A 16260-nucleotide genomic window follows, 5' to 3' on the forward strand; every position below is an offset into this window, starting at 1 on the left:
GCATATAGTAATGGCTATTTTTTTGGACGAAACCCGTCTGAGAACTTTTTAAATTCTGATAAAATTTACTTGGAAAATCATAAATAGAAACCGATTGGCCATTCTAAAATTAGTATAATAATTTAAAAGGATCTTTCTGAACGTATGCACGTCTAAATTGTTAATTAAGCTAATCAAAAGGAGTTGTAGAATTTTCTCATTACTTTATCCGGATTTTTTGAAATCTGTTGACCGTTTTGGCTTTTCTACTATTTTAAAAGATTTCATTATTTCTCCAGTGAATACCTTATTCAATTCAAGAAACTGTTTTTATGTATTCATAAATTCCGTTGTGAATACCTCATTTTACATAAAACTTAACTGAGTTATAAATGTTATTCAATATTTTTAGTCCAAATTAACGAGAATATCAATATTGTTCACAATCCCGGAAACATCGAAATATAAATGTACACCAGATAAAAAAAATCTCAATCTTTCCATTTACTATTAGAAGATAATGCCCAGCGTTTGTTGTATTATATGGTCATTGTTGTGTTTAATTTATATAAAATTTATAATTCCCATATCATATTGCATATCAATAAATCATATATTAATGTGTACATGAATACGTCAATGTAAAGTACAATTACCGAAACATTTTTAAACATATACTGCAGTGTTTCCTCTATCTAATTATTCCATGATATGACAAAAATCCGAAAAAACCAATGCAAAAGAAAACAGTTTTAACCTCGTCTAATTATCTTTTTACGTTGAAAGTTGATTCCTGTCAGTCTTCGCCATGTGGTACTAATCTTTGTATATCAAGTGAAGATGGGTTTCAGTGTACTTGTAATGCTGGTTTTACCGGTATAAGATGCGATACTCCAATAGATTTTTGTGACGAAAATAGTTGTGAGCACGGACAATGTAGCAATAAAGCAACCGGATATGAATGTTTATGTGATGAAGGATATAGTGGACATCTCTGTGATGTTATAGAAGGTTTGATTAATGTATTGTATCGTTGTCATTACGAAAACATAGAAAATTTATAAAAAAAAAAACTTTTTCATTCTAAGTTATTCTACAACTAACAACAGTTTTAAATGATTAAAATTCAGTTATGTTTGAATGAAATTAACAAATACAATTTATACAAGTCTTCTGATTTCATTTCATTTTTAAAAGATTCTTTGCCCTACATGGATAGCCACATTTCATTGCCATCCTGGAAACAATCAATAGAGTGAATACATTGCTGGAATAGATTTCTTAGAGTATTTACAATCTTTTGAATATTTCTTGAATACGATTTAACGGATGTTTCTGTTTTATCAGAAACTGCTGGTTGGGGTTTATGGACTGAATGGAATGCTTGTAGTTCTACATGTGGTTTAGGAAAAAGACAAAGAAACAGACTGTGTGATAATCCACCTCCTTTACCAGGTGGTAACACATGTGACGGAGATGAAGAAGAAACAGAAGCATGTTCTACAGACTGTTATGGTATTGTTCTTAAACTTTTAATTAATATACAAGCTCTTGTCTCATGTTTGGTAAAAGTGCCAGTTACAAAAAGTGTGTACTTTCAAACTACTTAAGCTTAAGCTGATAGTTATCTTTAAGCATAATATAAATCATATATGGTATAATGTTTCTAAAATCGATTTGCAAGACATCAAATTCTTCAAAGAATATATTGTTTGCCTGTTTTAGATGCATGCTCATCTAATCGTTGTGGAGACATACATAGATGTATATCTGATGGAACTGGGTATAAATGCCAATGTAAAGACGGATACACAGGTGTAGATTGCTCATTAGCACCAGATTTTTGTCAACCAAACCCTTGTGAAAACTATGGTAAATGTGTAAGCTCGTCCGACGGTTTTATCTGTACGTGTGTTGATGGCTTCAGTGGATCTACATGTGAGGTCTTACCAGGTGTGTAAACACTTTATTCAGTCAGTATGCAACAATACTTCTTTTGGTAGATATCATATATTCATTTTGCAAAAATAATTCTTTATAGCTTTGTATAAATTTAATATAGTAAGTACTTTAAACTGTTATCCTGTATGGCATAATTGTTACAATCTGATGAGTATTTATTTTTTATGTGCATTGTTTTGTTTGGATTTACGTTGAACCATCACTATCATATGCCAATTTTCTAGCTTTGCTGATGTATGAAGGTGTCCCTTTGTGCATTGCAATATTTCAGGTGGGAATGGCCACCTGAATAGAGCCATCTGTGTTCCGTTTGCTTCCTCACATAATGGAATCCAAAGTGTCTGACGGATTCGTACCATAACGGTGAGGGGCAAGTGGTTTGAAGTCAACGGCCTTAATCGCTTGGCAACGTATATTGATAAATACTTTTTGCCGAACCTTTAGGAATAAAACAAAAAGGTTACTGAAGATTTGACTCCCAATGATAATTTGCAATACCATTCCATGCAAACAAAGATAGATTATATTAATGAATTGATGTTTGAATTTAAATTGAAGATACAAGTGTTTGGGAACCATGGTCAGAATGGAGCTCTTGCAGTGTGACATGTGGTAAGGGAGAACAAAGTCGTCAAAGGGAATGCAAGCTTGGTACCAATGGAAATGAGTGTTCTGGACATAACGCAGAGGAAAGAGTATACATGTGATGAAGATTCGTGTCCTAGTAGGTATTTATTAACTTGAAATAAGATAAGTAAAAATATCGAATGTGTAGCTCTCTATCATTTAATATTGATGAATCATTCATTTTTTTCAAATTTTGCATCATGACATATCATATAAGATCAGAAATATAAATACATGTTTAACATTATTCCGTCACTGGTGTCCAAACGCTAATATTCGGATCATTAATTTATTACTTCTAGGCATTCAACGTATAGTTGTATTTTTGTATCATACTCGCTGATATATTTGATGAAGAATTCAGTGTTTAAGATTTTTATCAACAGCATGTCCGGCGTTAGGTAACCCCTACGGAATGGTAAAAACGTGTGAGAAAACCGAAGAGGTGACCACTTGTACACTGAGATGTCTTCCTGGATATTTTCCACCAAACAGTACATATAGCTCAGAGAACTGGACAGTTGTTTATCAATGCAGTCCATTCTCCTCCTATACCTGGAATACAACGGCTGTTTCACCATCATGTACAAGTACAAATATACTTTGACACATATATCAAAGCGTAAATTTCATTTAATGATAAACAAAACAAATTTGTTTGCAATTTTTGTTACACTAGTTCCTTCACTAGTCTTTATAAGTCTGATACAAGTTAATCAATCACTTATTTTTTTGCGTTCAACCTCACGGAAATTCTATTATAATCTATAATGAGTAATTAATCTAATTCACTGATAAGATTTTGATCTTGCTATTAATCGCAAATGTAAACATAATGTTTAAGGAGGTTTTGGTTTGTTGTTGTTTCTTTTTCTTTCTTTCTTTTTTTTTCAGAAACATCCGGTCGTCCACGCCGCATTGATGCTAGTGCTTCAATGGCGATTTTCCCGCAAATTTCTTGTGGAAAGTCGTCTGCGTACGAAATTTTTATACGAAATCTCGTGTATGGCTCCATTTGTCAGCTTGGGATCAGCTGTACAGTCATCGCAGACGTAACTCAATGTGGCAACAGGAAAAGACGTCAAACAACCGCAGATAATAGCGATATAACATTAACTTTCGCGTTTGAGTTCGACAATGAAACTGACTCTGGTAATACAAATATAACAGTGTGTGTTAGTAAATCAGATACGAGTATTTATCTGTATAACACAAACAAATGATATTTAAAACATGTCTCTTAAAATAAACTGAAAAAAAACTCCTTAGATACAAATCAAGATATGATCATAAACAGTTAAAGAACACTTTTAAGGCGTATGCTCCAGTAAAATACAGACATTAAGCAGATTTAAAATTAAATAACCTAAACGGTACAATAACAGATACCTCTTAAGTGAAAACAAGTAAAGCGATTTTCAGTTGTCTACCCTTGAATTCTTTATTTATTTATTCTTTTATTTTTATTTTTTTTATTTATTTTTTTTTTTTTTTGGGGGGGGGGGAGGGGGTGTTTATCCATATCATTTCAGTGGCAAATTATTCATAAAATCTCTCAAGCCTCATTTTAAATTTTGCCATTATTATAAATAATTTGCATAGTTTTACATAAACGAATAACTAGTTATAAATTCTTGAATTTTTACAGTCACAGGAAGTCAGCTGTATGAAAAAACAGAAACAAAGAAATTGTTTACCTTGATTTGGACTTATCTGCCCTTGAAAAAACAGCATGTTCAATTGGGGATAACTTTAAAACGAAGTCTGTTATTATATTCCAACAAAATATATTTTCTTTCATCCAGTCTATCAATATGTCCTTATCCTGACTTTAATTGTAATTAAAATCGTGGTCGATTATAATTCTATTTATAAACTAAAGAAACAACCGGTTTGGAAAAATCTAAATGTGACATACACTTTGCACAATATGTCTTATATACGTAGTAAATTATTTTTGTTAAAACAGTGTAACAACTATGCTACGACAAAACTATATTGGCATGATTCCGATGGTCACTATTTCTGATATTAAACAAGTTTGTTTCAAAGGAGCATGCAAGAGATGTTTTTGCACCCGTGAAAAAATGTGTTTAACTGTTCAAATGGTGTGAAAGTTAGATTTTGTGATTGGCGAACAATAGCAATATATCAGCTATTTCCGTCAGTCTATGGATAAGCTCTAATTAGGAATAATCGGTGAGGTGTTTCAAAATTAAAGGACCAGCAAAATTGCGGTACACGATTCACTCGATCAACGAGTAATGGTGCTTGGTGTTAATGTAGGTTTAGTAAATTAGTGATACTGCTACTTCTTTTCGAAACATGGATTATTAAACGCTATTCAGAAAACAAAAATCGTTAACAAGGACATGGCCACAATAATTATATAAAAGGTAGAATCAGAATTGTTATTTTGGCTCTAAATTTTGAGAACGCATTTTTTAAACGTTAAAGCGGTTTTGGTATAAAAAAATATGCTAAGTGCAAGAAATATAAAGCAACACAAAGACAAAAAATATTGTTTTCTTTACTAAAGGTAACATCAATATGACAGAATACTGGGATGCAATTGAAGATTCTTTATCACCATTATCAACAAATTCTGGTGACTGGTTGACTATTGTGATAGATGGTGTTACATATGTAGCAGATACAGCAAATATAACCAAAGGAGCCAATCTGGAATGTAGTAGTGGATACTTTTTACAGGACGAATATGATATTTGCGGTATGTTTTACCTTTTTCTACCTTAATTTTCAAATTTTCAGATTCTATTCATTTTATTCCTAAATTCATAGCAAAACACACTACAAGTTTAGCAAAATTGCAAATTCCTTATTTTATAAACAAGAGACAAAGTAGAAGAGCCGAAAGCAGATTTATCTTTTACAATATTTATTGATAATAGCTTATGTTACGAGCCAGGCGTAACGAGAAAGAAAGGCCAGCAACAAACTTGTAACAATAACAAATTTATTACAGAAAAATTATTAAAGAAAAATTGAAGAATTATTTATGCTTATAAATACCTGAAGTCCAAATAAAAATGTAAATCTCAAATGTCTAGTCTGATCCTGGAATGATCCCTTTTTGAACAGCAGAGTTAAATCCAAGTTAAATCCAAGAACACTTTGGAATAAATTCCCACAATAAAATCCACAAGAATAATTTATCCTATTTTAAAATCCAAGCTCCAATAAATCTGGCACTAAATTACTTAATGTCCAAGTTGAATAATACTCCAAGTGTATTTATGACTTAAAAGGTAAAGAAAATGAAAAATGCCCCCTTATATATATTAGCTAAAATCATTCTAGATCAGTCTTTTATGTTCTCCAGTAATCACAACCTAGCACCTTCAACAGTAAAGAATATTCTGGAAATTTCTATCTAAACATAATGCATGAACCATAATCTAGAATTTTCTAAAACAGTTAATTAAGTGATAATTTTGGAAATACCAACTTGTCAGAGATAAACTATATACATGTAATATGTTGCATACATAACACTTAGTAGTGTTCTAATCAACAAAATCGTAGGGGAAAATGCTGCTGATGTTGAATTTCTAGGAATATCCATCAGAGCAAATTGTAGTTCTGCATACCTTATGCCTTGATTGTCGTAACCGATATGTGAATTGTGTGAATTGTGCAATAATGAACCTACTTTCACTAACGTTTTGTTTGTTTGTTTGAAAATCATGCACAAATTAACAACAGTATGTTGTCTGATTTGACTTTGAATCGGGCTATAACTGACCGTAAATTTAACCTTGAAATATGCTACATATAGGAAATTTTTATGATTCAATAAAACATATATGGAGTCTTTCGATTAAAAGGGGGCACTATATATATGTGTTTACAGAATACGAAGAAGACATTGACCATGAATGAATATATCAATTTTTTGTTAATTTATCGCCATTTATGAACCTTGGTCCTGCTGAATTTCTTTAAATGAACGTTCAACCAGCCTCTATTTGGTATTAAAATTGCTCCATTATTTTCACGGCAGTCTCAAAGCCCGTGATATGTGATGGGTGAGTTTTCGGTAAGCATGGGCATAAGTCACGTGACAAAAGAGCCTTTCGGATTTCTACAGCGACATTTTATTGATTTTTTACGCAAATCATTGTTACATGACAAATCAAGCCCATACATAAAACATTCTAGTGTTCCGTGGTATACAGCCTGTCCACGTGTCATACTCCTTTCCTTATTACAGAGAATTTTCACTGGCTTGTTATCCATTGCTGGTTTGTTTTGAGAGCAGAGAATGACTGTGCATGTAACAACAGAGCGGTACCGTTGTTTCAGCAGATTTCGGCAAAGAGGGTACCGATATGGATATGCACCGTGTTGTACAGCCCATTTCCGTGAAAAAATACATAGAAACAGTTTTTTTTTCAAAACCATATAGAATCTAATCAGCTATTTTATCAAACACATGAAATATTCCAGTGTTTTTATATTAACACAACTTTATCCGCACATACCTTATGACACACTTCAGCCTGAAATTCGCCAGGTTAACATTGTCACCGTACCGGAGACGTGTTACAGTATCGCGTTTTCCGGTTACAGTATAAAATCTTTAAGGATGAGAAAAAAGAAGCTAGTGTCAACAGTTGTTTTATGTGCTTTGCCTTGTAGGAACAGGAGAATCCGGTATCATCTAGGGCAAATATTTCTTCAGACCCTGCACCCCAAGATTCTATCGACAATTGTCTCAAAATGTGCACGGATTTGGAGGACAGTTTAAAAATTTGAATCGGGAGACCTACGCATTTTTCTCCCGATTCCGAACACTTATATTAGAGCATTCGCCTAATATAAATACATGTGTCAAATCTACAAAGACATTAGTCTTTGTGTTTAGGAAAACGTTAGCTATTAAAAGTAAATGACCAGTTGAAGAAAAATAGACCAGTGTTACAGTTTATAGCGCGAGGTTAATTTTGAAGGGTTACACAATAGACTACGCACTTTGATCCAAGTTTTGTTTAGCAGTTAAATACCCAGATTTTCGGTTTACAGTTTTAGGATACTTGCCAAATTTCAAACAAAAGCTTCGTGCATCGTTATGTATTGAAATTACTCACTAAACCTTTCTATTTACATACCATTACTTTGAAAGGGTCGTATTACTTTTTTTCTGTCAGCAGAAAGTTGTAACTAGTAGTTTGCTATTAGTTTTTCACTTTAAGTTTAGATTGAGACTCTTTGATGAATAAGTAGTGTCCTAAGTAAGGACTGTTTTTCACGACAACACAGTAACTTTAATCGATTGTATCGAGAGAGAAAGATATTGCCTTGATTTTCATTAACATTTATATAATCGCCTCATAGTAATTAAAATAGAGAAAAAAATCTTTAACAGTAAGTCCAACACGCGAAAGACATGAAAATGTTGCACGGTGCAGTTTGATTAAAACCTGTTCATAGACGATATTGGTAATGCAAAGCTACCGTCCACGCCTCCTAGCATCGGCTTGGCAGAATTCACATTAAACATGAACTGCGTACACTTTCAGATTTTTAAAACACTTCGCTGGATGTGTTCATATGGCGGTTTCATATGGATACTGTTCAATGTGACACGTTATTTCCATCTCTATCATCAAGGCGGCATATTATCACCAGGTTACAATTTGCGTTTGCCCTAAACGAGATACAATGATGAACTAAATAACATGAACAGATTTGGGAACAGGGGATCCGGCAGAGTTAATAACAGAACTGCATACTCATAGTTAAGCATGTCAAAAGACAGAATTAACAAGCAGGCAATGCCCTAAGGAATGATTAAACAGTTATTTAAGTGAGCAATATTAACAATTCTTAAATTTATTTTAATTTTGGCAATTTCCCGTCTACCATAATCGCTATTTATGTGAATATTTAATAAGGGTTTTTCTTTTTGGGCTTTCTTGAGATTTTTAGTCTTTCAACGACACTGAGTGATCATGTGAAAACATTCCTACTTAAGTAGTAATTAAAAACCCCAGATACTTTTGTGAAAACAATTTCAAACACTGAGCGGGCACCTGATAGAAACCACCACCTTCCGAAATTAGCCTTGATTAGAATTCCTCACATACAGTAATCCAAAGTCCTATGATTATGATTTCACACTTCAGCAGTAAATGAAAGATAATTTTGAAGTCGACGTGCCATTATCCGACTCTGCCACTTTTATGAACACGACATTTCAGGAATTCACTAATAAGGATACATGTAATAGTCTGACCCTGTATTTAATACTTTACTATCAATATTATTTTCTTATTCCAGAACAATGAAAAACTGCTATAAGGATGTCTGAAATAAAAAAAGACGAACTTTTTAATCAATTATGACAAGAATAATGCGTAACTTCAACAAAGACGCATTCGAAATGACCCCATGATCATGATTTGCATCTTGAAGCTTTGGTTCGAGATGAGAAGGGTCTTTAAACATTGCCTTTTGTTTCAAATCTACTGTTTTGGGCTTCGTATCCCCATTGCAACCGAAACATCCTTGGACAACTTAATGGTAGGACAGACTCAGGTAAATTTCATCACCATTTATGTCAAGAAGTTACTAGCGGATGGGAATCTAACAACCACGGTATTAAGCTTGACAATAATATTGTATATGTTACGCAGACGGAAAACGACAGAGCCATCGGCGCCAAATAATCTAGAGATTAAAGGTCTATACACATTCATACATCATTTACCTTAGTATGACAAAAATATCGCAAGTCTAAAACTGACACCAACACCTTTGGTATAAAACATGCAACACAATCGGATCAAAGTCGCTAGGTCTTTGCTATGTAACCCGCACAAATTACCTCGCTCGATTAACATTGGTTTATTTTTTCAAACCGCATTTAACCGAACAATAAAATAGGTTTCAACTGGTCATTTACTTTTATAAACGTTTTCTTAAATATGACTAACGTATCTTGGCAAATTTATCTTTTTCTACGGCATGCATACTAATGTCGAAAATGAAGAAAAATTGCGATGTCTAGCGATCAAATTTTCAAAAACTGTCATATCTGCATATTTAATGCAGAATACGTATAAGCATAAATCTGCGATGCAGAGTCTAGAAGAAATATATGACTAGATCCGATTCTAGTTCACTTACAAAAGCACTTTAAGCACAAAAACATCTTTTAGAAACTAAACTACCTCTGTAGTATGGACTGGGAGTAAAATCACCTACCTGTCCTCCCAACAAAATAACGCCTCAATCTTTCAATTCTAGATACGTAACACAGTTCCATAAGTGATTGTATACGCACCGGTCTCTCAAATATCGACAATGGACAGTTAAAGGATTATGTATAGTGGCTGATTTACGCCATGTCGTATTTTCGCTTCTTCGCCTCAAAATACGAAAATACGAAAACTACGGAATGCCGTTAGGGTCATTGCCTATGAATGTGTTGATCTGAAACGCGATAGTCGATAGAACGATGGTGAAAACGCGAAATCACGAACTACGATGGTTGCTGAAAACCATTGCAAACCACGATGATGAAAACGCAGAAAGTACGATCGATGAACCAACGCCGACAGTATACGATACTACGAGTGATGAAGCAGCGCGAAATAAACGTATCGTGTTTTCACCATCGTACCTGTCGCGTTTTCACCATCGTTAGTTCGTGATTTCGCTTTTTCATTATCGTACTGTCGTGTTTCATACAATCGCACATATTCGCGTTTTCACCATCGTACTATCGCCGTTTTTCATTATCGTACTGTCGTGTTTTCATCATCGTACTAATCGCGTTTTCACCTCGTACTTCGATCGTGATTTCATCATCGTACACTATCGCGTTTTCATCAGTCGCACTATCGCGATTTTCACCATCGTAGTTTTCGTGATTTCGTGTTTTCACCACTAGTACTATCGACTATCCGCGTTTCAGATTAACACATTCATAGGCGATGGCCCTAACGGCATTTCCGGGAATGCCGTTAGTGGCCATCGCCTATGAATGGTTTTGATCGTGAAACGCGATACTCGACAGTACGATGATGAAAACGCGGAAATCACGAATAAACTACGATGGTGAAAAACGCGACAGTACGATGGTGAAAAACACTGATAGTTTATCGCGATTTTCATCATAGTAGTATCGTACTGTCGCGATTTCATCATCGTACTATTTCGCGTTTTCATCCATCTTGCTTTCGCGTTTTCACCATCGAAGTTTCCGTGATTTCGCGCTTTTCACCAGTCGTACTATCGACTATCGCGCCTTTAGATCACCACAATTCATAGGCGATGGCCCTAACGCATTCCGTAGAAAACAGGAAAGGACGAGAAAGTTGGACTTATGTGTTCTCATGTCGGAGTAAATCTTTTCACGTGTAAAATGTCTTTTGAACATTACATTTCTAAGTTTCTATATTTGCAATTAAAGCTTTAATTGTCTTTTTTGAATAAGTTTCATTTTTCTTGCGCAATAACACATTTTTTTTCTCTAAACTGACACTTGGTTTTCTATATTCGTTTCACAATAAACATTCACCATACCAGGTTGTACAATAACTTAAGTTGCGTCCGGTGAATCAAGCCTTTACCACAACATCAAAATTCATTCAGAATTCATGTCTCGTTATTGTGAGCAAAATTCTGAGTTTCCTTTAGATATGTTTAGATATGAGCAAATGCGAGGGGGATATAGAATTAGTCTCCGTCCGTCCAAATATGTCCTTCCTGCCGTCAGTCCATCCACATTTTTGTCCCGATCCATACTCTAAAAAAGTATCAACTTGAAACTTCATAGGTGGAGATATCAACTTGAAACTTCATAGGTGGATAAATCAAATTTAGGAGAAAATGCAGTGCACAAGAATGATAACTCTACCCTGCATAATTTTTCAGTTATTGCCCTTTGTGATTTTTCAAACTTAATTTTTGTCCAGATCATAACTGAAAAAAGCCTTTGAGATATCAACATAAAACTTCATAGGTGGTTAGATCTCTATCTTAGTGATAACTCTACCTTTCCTAATTTTTGAGTTATTGCCTTTTATTACTTTTTTAATACTTAATTTTCACCTGAGTGGAGTATAAATAAAGTCAAAAAAATTGAGATGTCAATATGAAACTTCATAGGAGGACTTTGTGAGGAGGACTGTTGTGCGAAAGAATGATAACTCTACCCTTTTTAATTTCTAAGTTACTGCCATTTGTTATTTTTCATACTTTGTGTCCGGAGCATATCTGAAAAAGTGTAAGAGGTAACAACTTGAAACTTCATAGGCGGATAGATCTCATTGAGGAGGAGTGCGCAGCACATAAAAATAATAACAAACCGTGCATTATTTTTCAGTTATTGCCTTTTGTTATTTTTCATACTTAAATTTTGTCCAGAGTATAACTACAAAAGTCTTTGAGATATCAACATGAACCTTCATAGGTAGATAGATCTTACTCAGGAAGTTGCAGTGCGCAAGAGTGATAACTCCACACTTCATATTTTTTTAGTTATTGCCCTTTGTTAATTTTCATAATTATTTTTTCACCTGAGTGGAGCATAAGTCAAAAAGTCTTTGAGATGTCAACATGAAACTTTATAGGTGAATAGATCTGATTAAGAAAGAATGATGTGCACAAGAATGAGAACTCTATCCGTTATTATTTTTGAGTTATTGCCTTTTGCTATGTTTTATACGTTTTGTCTGGAGCTTATCTCAAAAAGTGTTCGAGGTCACAACTTGAAACTTCAGATGGATAGATCTCATTTAGGTGGAAAGCAGCATATAAGAATGATAACCAATCGTGCCTTTTTTTCAGTTATTGTCCTATTTTATTTTTCATACTTAATTTTTGTCCAGGTCATAACTAATAAAGCCTTTGAGATATCAACATTAAACTTCTTGGATAAATCTCACTCAAGAGGTGTGCAGTAAAAAAGAATGATAAATAACCGCTTTACTACATATACATTGCTCTTGTAACAAGTTACATTTATATAATACTTAAAAACCTTCTCAACAAGTTAACATGTCAATTCAGCGCAATGCTATTTGGAGATACCTTATCATTACACTTAACTGTTGTGTTTTTTGTTTTTTGTCGGAGTTGTTTTTTCTCTTTCATTTTAGTTTTCCGCCGTGACAATCACATTGCTGCATTTGCCAGCAATTTTTTACTTGTTAGTATCAGTTTTGGAGATATCAGGGTGAACATTAAAGGTTGATTAACCGATAATATAGAGGCTGGTCAGATTACTGGCAATAGTTTTTTTCGTGTTTATATCATCCATATAATATTCCTTAAATGTCGACGTTCGTTCTGGTTCTTTGTATACGATTTTTTTCCCTTTGTTAATGTATGATATACAATGTACGTCAAATGAAACATTACAGTAACTACAATTACAGTCATTATTATGTTTCTTGTTGATACCCAAAATCAAAAGCTTCAGTTTTGTCACAAATTGTTTGATAAGAATAAACAAACAACACTAGAATCGTATGGTTGCTCTTTGGTATGCAATATTGTCTAGCAGAGCTGCATCAGTACTAAGGGTGTAGTACTTAAGTACCAGTACCAGTACTTGGCAAATTATGCAGTACCATTACCAGTACCAGTACTAGATTTTAGCTCGGTACTGCAGTACCAGTACTTTTTTTTGGTGAAGTAATTAAGTATCAGTACCATTACTTTTATATATTCATCAAAGTTTGAATAAATACAGTGTCAAACAAATAATAGCAAATATTATTCAGCAAAGAAATAAAATCATTATTTACTTTAAAGCTGCATGCCTCCAGATGACCCAAAATATTTCAAGAAAATTAAACTTGGAAAAAAATTACTAAAACTTTGAGAAAAGTAAACAAATTTTAAGATTCAAGTGATAAATTATATCTTATGTGCAATTAATGACTGTATTTTGTAGTATTTATCACCATATTTCTACTGCGTTACTAACGCAGTAGGGGCTATTTATGCATGTTTTGACCTTTTTTTTGGTAATTTACGTGGATTTTAAGTGCCGATTGTAATGTGTCAAGTACTTTCTTTGTTCATTTAACAATATTTTACCTTTAAATACATTTTCAAAATTTTCATGAAAATTAGGATGAATCTGGAGGCAAGCTGCTTTAAAGTTAAAATAACATATTTACAACTTTATAGTTTTAACATACTTTTTACAAACAATATTTACAACATATATTCATGTCATACCTAATTGTTTAGTAACCAGTCAACTGTATAAATACAATGGAAACATCTTTCATTTAAAGCACGACAGTCTTTTGTTGCCTTTCACACCTTCACACCTCTGTTCAATTTAAACCAAAGTAAATAACAACATTTTATGGTGCTAACAATATCACTTTTTTCACTTGAAATGGGATTTTTTAGAATAGAAGAAATTATTTAGTGTTTATTTTGCTCTTTTACTAGTAAATACAATGTCTAATAAAAGATTTTAATAAGGATATTTTAGGGTAAAGAGTTATTGAGTCTGTTTATCTTAATTTAATTTTTACTTAAAGTCTTTGGTGCTTTATATGATGAATACTATGTTAACATTTGAAGGAATATTGCAGCAAATTATCTTTAGATTTGATAACTTACTTTTTCACAAAAATAAAATATAGTTAATGTATTTTACAGCTTTATTTTATGAGAAAAATTGATGTTATTTTTAAATTCAAAACCAAAAGTACTGGGTAATGCAGTAGCAGTACCACTTTTTAAGACAGTAATGCAGTACCAGTACCAGTAGTAGCAAAATTGTGTAAGAGTAATTCAGTATCAGTACCAGTACTTGCAAAATCGCTGCAGTACGTACTGCAGTACCAGTACCAGTACCAGTAATGCAGCTCTGTTGTCTAGGTGTCGCAGTTTTCCTTTTGGCTCATTTCAAACAGTAAAAGAGTGTCAAAAAAGGAGATGTCTGGAGGTCAATGAAAACGCAATTCAAAATGTGGAAATTGTTTTCCCTTGTCTTAATACTATTTAGTTTAGGTAGAAAAATACGAACTATTCTTAACACAAGATCACAATTTGTACATATTGTGATCTTTTGTTAAAAAAAGACAGCGTACCAACTATATTTTAAGATACATTTTCTTGCTTCAGTGTGGATATAGTATTAAAGGTGTTGTATGCAAGTAAATAAACAATAATAACAATAATTCTTTGATTAACATGCTTATAAAAACATGACATTTTTTCAACTTCATCTGTTACTTGTATTTCTATTTCTTAAACAGTTGGTTGTTCTCCCGGCACAATGTATGATGCTAGAAATGGTTACTGTCTCTCGTGCCCATTAGGAACTTACCAGGAACTTGCGGCCCAGAATTGGTGTGTACCATGTCCTATTGGCTACACGACAAACATCACTGGCAGCTACGACCAGTACGACTGCTATTGTAAGTTCGTAAAAAATTAGACGAAATAATATTATAAATATCGTTCTAGATTTAAAAGTTGCATTAGCACAAATGTAGTTATAAGTATGTATATACATTTCATTTTTTTTACAATAAAGCTTAAGAGGAATAAAATCAATTTTAATTGGATTATTGTTAGATAGAATATGCGAAATATTTGTATTATGAGATAATTCATACTGGACCGAGTATACTTTCTGATATTTTATTTTTTATAACATACTCCAGTTCAAAACCTGGAAAATAGAAAGCCCTCGAGAGTAATGAAACCTGCAGACCTGGTTTGACTGACCCTGTTCATGAAAGTGCAATACCTCTTAAGTTGGCATGTGCTATGATTTAATTAACAATGAAGCTCGTGGGCTATGATTAAATTAACAATGAAGCTCGTGTTAGTTGGCATAGACTATGGTGCAATTAGCAATGTAGCTCGTGTTAGTTGGCATGTACTATGGTGCAATTAACAATGAAGCTCGTGTTGGTTGGCAATGGACTATGGTGCAATTAACAATGAAGCTCGTGTTAGTTGGCATGGACTATGGTGCAATTAACAATGAAGCTCGTGTTAGTTGGCATGGACTATGGTGCAATTAACAATGAAGCTCGTGTTAGTTGGCATGGACTATGGTGCAATTAGCAATGAAGCTTGTGTAAGTTGGCATGGACTATGGTGCAATTAACAATGAAGCTCGTGTTAGTTGGCATGGACTATGGTGCAATTAACAATGGAGCCCGTGTTAGTTGGCATGGACTATGGTGCAATTAACAATGAAGCTCGTGTTAGTTGGCATGGACTATGGTGCAATTAGCAATGAAGCTCGTCCTAGTTGGCATGGACTATGGTGCAATTAACAATGAAGCTCGTGTTAGTTGGCATGGACTATGGTGCAATTAGCAATGATATTTTTGATAGTAGGCATTAGCTGTTACAATAACTAAGTTGCAGTAAAACTTATTACATTAAGAAGGTAAGCTCGTGTTATTGTGAATAAGCTTTCTTACAATTTGATGTAAAGCTCGTGTTAGTGGGCTCAATGATGTTATAATTGACTTTAGGACACCAGCAGGTGGGCATGAGCTCTTTTTTAAACTAGCTGTACATGTAGAGCTAATTATAGAGGCCTTGAGTTGTGTAACTTTTGAATTATAGCTCTAGACAATGTTATAAAGTAGAATATGAAAACAGTAATATTTTTTACAATAATTTTTATCATTGAGCATTTGACTTATTATTTTCACTATTTTTGTCTTT

The 16260-nt window shown here is 33.5% G+C and overlaps 1 protein-coding gene across 1 annotated transcript; it reads left to right on the plus strand.

The window, feature by feature from the left end:
• Nucleotides 1–1797: 1797 nt before the first annotated feature.
• Nucleotides 1798–15602, plus strand: LOC132758670 (thyroglobulin-like). The gene is made up of 7 exons (XM_060750359.1): nt 1798–1932; nt 2500–2665; nt 2955–3158; nt 3463–3720; nt 5108–5299; nt 14826–14987; nt 15481–15602. The coding sequence occupies exons 2-7, from the start codon at nt 2599–2601 to the stop codon at nt 15600–15602; spliced, it is 1005 nt and encodes a 334-aa protein (XP_060606342.1). The 5' UTR covers nt 1798–1932; nt 2500–2598.
• Nucleotides 15603–16260: the final 658 nt, after the last annotated feature.

The sequence above is a fragment of the Ruditapes philippinarum genome, unplaced genomic scaffold (assembly GCF_026571515.1).
Source record: "Ruditapes philippinarum isolate M1 unplaced genomic scaffold, ASM2657151v2 ctg1726_1_1_1_1, whole genome shotgun sequence".
Taxonomy (NCBI): Eukaryota; Metazoa; Mollusca; class Bivalvia; order Venerida; family Veneridae; genus Ruditapes; species Ruditapes philippinarum.

Coding starts and splice junctions, on each gene's coding strand:
- LOC132758670 (XM_060750359.1), top strand. CDS start 2,599: ATGGAAATGAGTGTTCTGGACATAACGCAGAGGAAAGAGTATACATGT. Junction 3,159..3,462: donor TGTTTCACCATCATGTACAA/GTACAAATATAC, acceptor TTTTTTTTTCAG/AAACATCCGGTCGTCCACGC. Junction 3,721..5,107: donor CGACAATGAAACTGACTCTG/GTAATACAAATA, acceptor TCTTTACTAAAG/GTAACATCAATATGACAGAA.